Raw genomic sequence first — 8477 nt, 5'->3', positions numbered from 1 at the left:
AACAAAAAAACCCAACAAACAGAAGCATTTTCAGGCCCTGTCAAGGTCAGGGTGAAGGGGAGGGAAAAGGCAATGGTTATAAAACGGGACCCCAGGAGCAAGGAAGAGGCTGTGCTCTGCCCTTGTTACGCAAGGCTGCGAGGGGAGGAGGGAAGGGAGAGATGGGATTTAAGACACTGTTGGCACAACACTGCAGATGATCAGCAAAAAGGTCTACTCGAGGAAGGGGGGAGAAATCGAGTAGCTGCCCAGGCTCGCCTGCAGCCAAGAGCAGGCAGCACAGGCTCTGCAGAGCCCGGCAGCTCCTGGGCCGTTTCAGAGGGCTGGCGGGGGCCCCACTAACCCCTCGGCGCAGGGAAGGCAGGTAAGCAGCTGCTGGTCCAGTCTGATTGCGCTGGGGCCGAGGCAGACGCCGAGGGAGGTTTGAAAGCTGAAATGGATGCACTCGGCTGGCAGAGATATGCTGGAGGAGGGGGGAGAGGGAGGGGGGCCAGGACTGAGAGGCGCCTGGCAGGCAGTGGCGGGCACGGCGTACCTGGAGCCTGCAGGATGTCGCTCCCAGCGGGATTGCAGCAGGGGATCATCAGTCCGTGGCCTGCCCAGGACAAGGCAGGTTCCCTAACACTGAACTCCACTTCACCAGCTGAGCTACAGCTAGGCTAGATGGGAGGCCAGCACACATCAGCCTCCAGCCGTTGGTTAGCTGCAAGACTGCACTATTTACAGCACAAGAGCCAGTCCTGCTGTCTTCTCCTCCCCCAGAGCCCTGGTAGCAAGCTTATGATGCGTGGGATCATGGCAAGTAATCCATCCCTCCTCTTGGGGCAAGCACCACAGTGGCCTCACTCCAGCCACTGCCTCCGTGCCAAAGGGAATGGAGAAGCTTGCTGTGCCAGCCAGAAGCAGAGCCAGGAGCAAAGATGTACTGGCAGGGAAAAAAGCTGTCCCCGGGCTACCTGCTGCTGAGCAGCAGTCTTAACAGGGGATAAAACTACTGGATCGGCTTTTACTTAGCTCACCCAGCTAAACCAACATGTAAACAAGAAGTGACAAGGAACTGGAGGGACATGGCGTGCACACCTCATGTCACACACCACTTGGGCAGAGGCTGAGCTAGCTGGAAGAGCTGACATCTGCACTAGCCCCTGGCTGGCAGTGGGGGAGATGCCAGCCAAGCCTCCAGGAGAGATGGGGATCTTTACAGATTGTTTTTATTGATCTTTTGTGGGTTTTTTTAAGCTGTAGGATCAGCATTTGCTGGTGCAGTGATCCCCAGAGGCGTGCTGCACTGCTACAGAGCAGCCCTTTGGCTGGGTGGGATGGTCCGACAGGCCGGCAGCCACCTGGTGCGCCCAGTTTGTTGCGGAAGAGGTCGTCACCTGTTCCTGGTTCTTTGTAGTAAACCTGAGCTGTTTCTTCCCCTGTCCCCCACTCTCCCCAGCAGTCATTGCGGAGGAAGAGGGATGCCCCGTGGGTCAGTGACTTGACCCTCTTGCAGGTTTTTGACAAGCTGAGCCAGCCAGCGCTTTGTGGTGGTGTCATCCTTCAGGACCTGGGCGAAGGTGGTGTCCTTCAGTTGGTCAGGAAGGCACTGCCTGAGAGCTTCACGTGCCCTACATCAAGAGACAAGAAACAGGGCCCAACAAATAAACTCACAGGGGCAGGAGGGGAGCAAACCCCACTGGAGACACAACAGTGCTTTGCCTAGGGGTCTCCCTGGCAGGGCCAGGCAAGGAAAGCTCCAAGCAGAGCATCACAGCTCAGCCAGCCAGCACGGCTCCCATCCCTCATATCAGACCTCACCAAGCCAACCCCTGTGCCCAGACACTCATCAGTCAAGAGCACTGCAATGCCACGGGAGGCTTAGGCAACAAATACATACCCAGCAGCTTTGGGCAGAGCTACTGATCAGCCTGACATCAGTTTCTATTTCTTCACCTGAGCTTCATCGATTTCTACTGCTAACAGCCCACATGAAGCAGAAGAGAGGGAGCATAGCGTACCTTCCGCCTCAGTCCCTCCCTCATACCTACTTCAAGCCACATTTGAGCTCAGGCAGCTGGAACCTGGTAAGCTTGGATCTGTACAAGCCCCAGAGAGCCACTGCTTCTCACATGTACCATAAAGCTCCTGGGATTAGTAATAACATACAAATGAAAACATTTTCCACGCTGAGCTAAGGCTGACATAAGGACAGACAAGGAACCTTGACTCTTCCTGAGTGGGCACTATGGAGAAGAACTGCACTTCCAAGGGAGTGGGAGAAGCACCTGCCCAAACTCCTAAAATGTTTACCTGGGGTTATCAGAAAGGCGAAGGTAGCAGCGGACAACGTGCTTCAGTAGCCGCGCCGATGGCTCCTTGGAGAGCTGCAGGACCATTTTACCCTGTTTGACAGAGGCCAGTGCCACCAGTTAAAAGTCTTGGTAAGAACAGCTTCACAATCAGCAGAGACTGGGAATGACTGTTAAATTGCTCCCTCTGGCTTCCCACAGACCACAGCCTTTAATCTATACACCCATGCATGGAGTCTGGCACTCTTCTTGCCAAGATGTCTTTGAGAAGAGCAGCTACCTGCAACTTGGAAAGGATTCTCCCAGCAGTTTGAGGAAAGATTGTTTCATCTCTATTTGGTTTTTACCTCCCCTGGACTGCTTAGTGGTCCAACTCTCAGCTAGATTAAAGAGAACCTGGTGTTTCCTCCTTGTGGAAGAAGGTGAACGTAACTCACTTTGATAAGCTCAGGCTGAGTCACCCCATGAGGTGTGTTCTGAAGCTCTGCAACACTCCCTGTTCTCATCTACACTGTCTTAATGTCAACACCCTTCTAAAATGTTAACAATAGCCTGGGAAGCCCCACAGAAAGACTGGGCTCTCCCACGCCACCTATACGAACCCAATACTTGTTTCTTTTTGCTACATCCACAATTAACCCATTACTGGGAAGCAGATCTCCTTGGCCCAGCTTCTATTTCTCACACTCCGTAGGTCATTCATTACACGTGATTGCACCTCTGAATGCACCCAGCCTAGCAAACCATATGGATGCCTTCATGTGCCTGCTTTGGAGGAGTTTAACAGTCTGCTTCCTCATATTTAGGAATCCATCAGATCTGCTCACAAGGTGTTTTTTTTTCCTGTAAAACCAAAAAGGCTAGCACTAACAGTTTTCCTTATTAACCAAATTCACCTGTATTTGGATATTCAGGCAGTCAGCAATCAGCAGGTCCCTCTCATCTGTCATTTTGCAAGCTTCCTGTTCCCAGCAATTCCCCAGGATACCAATAGTTCTCCAAAATAAAGAACAAGCTAGAGAGCTCCTGGAGAGGAAATACTAATTTGCTCTTCTAAAAGCACTTTCTAATACTTGCATAACATCTTAAGTCATTAGTTAACAAGGAAACAAATCATCACCCTTACGAGACAGGAGTACACAACCCTGATTTTTCAAATAGAGAATATAAATGTTTATAAAAATATTCTCCATAGCACTGTGGAATATTAATTATGTCAGTGCTTCACTCCATGGTGGGATTATACCATGGCTATGATTTCTTCTATGCTAACACAGCTTTACACATCCACATCCTTCTGCATTCATACCCTTCCCAACCACAGATTCCTCTCCTTGGTCTCCTTCCCTCACCTGCCCCAGGGTTTCTAGTTGCATCTTTCACTTTTCCCCTGAGCCAGATGCACATTCAGCAAAGAGGATTCTTTTCTGAATGCAAAAAACAATGTCACATTGGATATTACAGACATCAACTCAGAAGTAACACTTTCTTTACATTCGAGCAAATAAACAAATAAATATTCCCAATGAAAGCATCAGCATTTAGGCAAAGAACCAGCATTCCAGAGTGCGTAACTTAATGCTGCATTTTCTTCTCCTAAGACTGGTCTTTAAAAAGCAAGCAACCAACCAAACACAAAAACAGAATAATAGCTACTCCAGGGCAAGCTCAATGATAACAAAGCTCAAGTCAGTGCTACTACTTCTGGGATGAACAAATTACAAGTACCCAAAATTCTCTTTCACAGAGGACAGGGTAAGACAAAAATTGTCTGTTCTCTCTGTGTTCCAACACAAGAATTAGAATCATAAGCAACAGCTAGATGGATCCAGGTTCAAAGAGGGGCTGCATTCATACCCTTCCCAACCACAGATTCCTCTCCTTGGTCTCCTTCCCTCACCTGCCCCAGGGTTTCTAGTTGCATCTTTCACTTTTCCCCTGAGCCAGATGCACATTCAGCAAAGAGGATTCTTTTCTGAATGCAAAAAACAATGTCACATTGGATATTACAGACATCAACTCAGAAGTAACACTTTCTTTACATTCGAGCAAATAAACAAATAAATATTCCCAATGAAAGCATCAGCATTTAGGCAAAGAACCAGCATTCCAGAGTGCGTAACTTAATGCTGCATTTTCTTCTCCTAAGACTGGTCTTTAAAAAGCAAGCAACCAACCAAACACAAAAACAGAATAATAGCTACTCCAGGGCAAGCTCAATGATAACAAAGCTCAAGTCAGTGCTACTACTTCTGGGATGAACAAATTACAAGTACCCAAAATTCTCTTTCACAGAGGACAGGGTAAGACAAAAATTGTCTGTTCTCTCTGTGTTCCAACACAAGAATTAGAATCATAAGCAACAGCTAGATGGAGGATCCAGGTTCAAAGAGGAAAAAAAAAAAAGAGATTGACATTCCAGACACCTAAAAGGAAACCTGTGAAACTCCTTGGTAAAGGACACTGTGGGCACAAAAAACGTTTCAATGGGTTCAAGGGAAGAACAGGACAAACATTGGAGGTTATTGCATAGAAAAAACACAACTGGCCCCAGAAATCCAAAGCTGGAAATAGCTGGCAGGTGGGAGACTGTTACAAGGGCAAGTATCACACTCCCTTGCCCTGCTCCTAGTCCTTTGCTCAACCTGTTGCTCTTTCAACCTGTTGAGGGAGACAGAGGTGGGAAACTGATCCATAGCATGAAGTGTGTGACCTGCGTGATCATTACTGCATCAAATCAAATCAATTCACATCCAACCAATAAGCCTGAAAACTGTCTTCTCTGAAGATGTTCAGTAGGTTTACCTTGGGGACTTACTATATAATAACTAATATGCGTTGTCCTGACAGGCAAACCAAAAATATACAAAGGAAACACACAAAAGTGGAGAGCTATAGTGCTGCAAGAACGATTTGCCTCCCTCATCCTGTGCTCCAGCCAAAGCAGCAAAGTACCTGTTGAAGAAACTGGCTGCTAGAGCACAAATTTCTCTTTTTTTTAAAGAGAGGAAACAAATCATCTTACCAGTATCATGGCAACATGGGAAAACCGCTCATAAGTCTGACAGATGTATGCCAGCCCTGTGTCATCCAGAAGGATTTTCTGAAGAATAAACGTAGCAACCTAGAATTGGAAGAAAGCAGGAAAGAAAACATATAAACAACTTATCTATCCTGAAAAAGGACAGCCTTTGTATTGTGTTCTTTTCAAGGCACTCTCAGAGCAGAAAGGCCTTTCAGCAGGCAGCAAATGCTTTACTCAGTGGAAGATTAAAGCAAAAAGAAAATGCAGGACACTACACAATGCTTGACATCTCTCGTTAATGAAAAGAGATGGACACAAAGTCATGTGCACAAAATGACTGGATGCAGGTTGCATAAGGCAGCAACTGTTGCTGGGCTGAGCAGGACAGACTCAGGATTATGTCCACACTACTCTGGTCACAGATCAAGAAGTAGAAGATGGATCCATCCCTTGGCCCTGCCACCTAGAGGGCAAGCTGGTTTCAGTTTTCATGTTGAGCGTTACCAATTCATCACAAGACAAGTGACTTCCTGGAAGGACGTCAGCCAGCTATGTCAGCAGAATTCACCAGAGAAGCACACACAGACTAAGACCTGTGGCCAGTCTACCTGGGTCATCAGACCAGCCTGACCACAGATCTGAGTTCATGGGGGAAAGAGATCCCTGATCAGAGCAGACAACAAGCTGGTCCAGGTCGGTGAACATTCCCACCATCACCTGCCACCCAACCTCTGCACTGCAAACCTGCAGCATTTGTTCTCTCAGGCCAAGAAAAGCTGATCCAGCTCCACTCTGAAAGTTACTCTGCAGAGCTGACAAGGAGGGAAAGGCTGTTGAGAGCAGCAAGATCTTTCCCAGCAAAATGACTAAGCTCAGGAACTCTAGCTTAGTTTGGTGGTTTTGGTTTGTTTGCTTTTTGAGGAGACAAAAACTCCACCCAGAATTGCCCCAGCATTTGCAACAGTGCACAGTCCAGCTCTGCAGGTTACTGGCTGCCTGGTCAGACAGAGATAAACAACAGCAAGTCTTAATTAAGACAAAAAGAGCAGGTACCGTTTTGGAGAGTTCACTGCCAGACTCCATAATGCGTAAGCACAGGGGGATAATTTCTGTAGTCAATAAGAAATTTATCACTTCTTGCTCATCAGTTTTCACCAAGGCCCCTTGAGGAAAAAACAAAACCATACATAAACAAATGACAAATTGTTTCAAAAAACCTTGCCTTTCCAAGAGGGCCTGTGCTCTCTCCTCCCCAGAAATCATTAAGTCTGAATGGTAGGCACAGCAATTGTGTTCCTAAATGTGTTGCAGCATGTGGCTGGGGAAGAAATTGTTTTGGCAGCATAAAAGTAATCAAGCTGGGTTTGGGGGTTGTTGGCTTTTCAGAAAGGGGATGCATTCTTGGCTCTCTCAAACACAAGAGGATCATGCCACCCACAGCAATCTCTAGAAAGAAAAAAGGCATTTTAAGACCCTCTCACTTTAGGCATTGAGAGAGAAACATTTTGGGAACAAAGAAGAAAAAAAAGAACAAAACAGGATAATTAAAAGATATGCCAAATACACACAAGTTAATCAGTAACAAAAACCCAAAGAAAGCCTAGGCTGCACCCACCTATTCCAGTGCCTAGCTGGCTGGGCTAAGGGTGAAGGCACAACAAACCTGCAGGTGTTTCTACTCACAGGAAACATTTTTGGCAAGGCACTCAGATTTCATTGTTTTCTTAGTGAAAAGCCCAGTTTCTTCACACTAAGAGGAACCTGCCTCCACAACTGACAGAAAAGGAGTAGCTCCTCTTACTACTCCCACACGACTCAGAAGATCCCAATAAAAAGAGACCTTGATTTGGGTCGTGCAGGTCTCTACACCCACATCATGAACTGCATCCAACTTGATAAGGAACCAGCAGTCCAGCAGCAGTCTGGCTTCTTACCGATCACTCCGAGGCTGGTGAGGCGCAGATACTCAAACGGACGTGTCTTGCTCACTGTGTGCAAGAAGGGGTACAGGAAGAGAGGGATATGAGCTGCCAGAAAAGCTGACCTGTAGGAAAGGGAGAATGTCCACATAAGAGGCAAGAGAAAAACAAAAAAGCAAGCACACAATTCAGTGGTACCATGCAAAGCCTCAGACTATCCCTGACAGACAGCATTGCTGCTGCTCCTCAGCTTCTGCCCCTCAGAAAAGGGTAACAGTTCTCTGGTGGAAATATACAAAGTAAATTCTGCACTGGGCACAGCACTAAACCCAACACCCAAACTGCCAGTTACCCGCATCACTGCTTCCAGCTGCCCAGGTACAGAGCACGTGCCTTTCTTTTTGTTACCTCTTCCCACCAACCAGAGCCTCTGCTTTGTACATTCCCTGTTGCATTTCACCTTGCAGGCTCCCATGGACAGGGACAGTCAGTCACAGTGCATGTGCAAAGACTCTGCATGACAGAAATCTAAACTGGCTGATCTCTAGGCATTACCACAATTTAAATGTGCACAGTCACCTTTCCCAAGACTCCTCACACTACCTTCTGACAACAGTGAAAAACACAGATTGCCAGGAGAAGCCTGGATATTGCTCTGCTAGCAGAGGGAAGCTCTCTTGCACAATCACCCAACACCCTTCCTCTGTTTTCAGTTTTCAAACTTCAAATGTAAAAGTGTGTGATGTATAACAGTCATTTTAGCTGAATCAACGTCATCTTTCTCCCTGCTGACATGGGCTGGACACAGATTGAGAAAACCTGAAGCCAGGTACTGGCCAAGGACTCCAGATGTGGCTCTGCTATTGCTCCCTTGCCACACAAGGTCTCTGTGAAGATCAGTCCTGCTCATTCCACCCTTTGGGCAGCCGGTCTAAATAGCTGTAAGCTCATTAAAACAAGGATCTTGCACACAGCACTCAGCACAAAGGCACCCTTATCTCTGGCTGAGATCCCAGGAGCTGCTACAACCCCGTGTTTTGGGAATTTGCAGGATCTCAGGAAGATCCAGGGAATGCAATGCATTTAGGGCCACCATAAAGCTGTCATCCTGATAATCCCTGCAAACAAGTGAAAGGAGCAGGCAGCTGCCTATCTTCTAGCTCTGTCCTCTGTTTCACATCTCTTGGGTAAAAAAAAAAAAAAAAAAAAAAAAAACTTTTTTTTCTCTCGGAAACAACC

General features: G+C 47.2%; 1 protein-coding gene across 1 annotated transcript in view; it reads right to left on the bottom strand.

Moving 5' to 3' along the window:
- Positions 1-1236: 1236 nt before the first annotated feature.
- Positions 1237-8477, bottom strand: part of RQCD1 (RCD1 required for cell differentiation1 homolog (S. pombe)) — a 9206-nt gene continuing 1965 nt past the window's right edge. Inside the window, exons 4-8 of the mRNA XM_009996251.1 lie at positions 7254-7363; positions 6373-6482; positions 5320-5418; positions 2296-2387; positions 1237-1613 (exon numbers count right to left, since the gene is read on the bottom strand). Of these exons, the coding sequence (XP_009994553.1) occupies positions 1445-1613; positions 2296-2387; positions 5320-5418; positions 6373-6482; positions 7254-7363 (580 nt within the window). The 3' untranslated portion in view covers positions 1237-1444. The remainder of the gene's footprint in view (positions 1614-2295; positions 2388-5319; positions 5419-6372; positions 6483-7253; positions 7364-8477) is intronic.

This window comes from Chaetura pelagica, unplaced genomic scaffold, assembly GCF_000747805.2.
Source record: "Chaetura pelagica isolate M959 unplaced genomic scaffold, ChaPel_1.0 scaffold3, whole genome shotgun sequence".
NCBI lineage: Eukaryota > Metazoa > Chordata > Aves > Apodiformes > Apodidae > Chaetura > Chaetura pelagica.
Note: the sequence above shows the minus strand (reverse complement) of the source record. Positions and strands in the feature narration are given on the sequence as shown.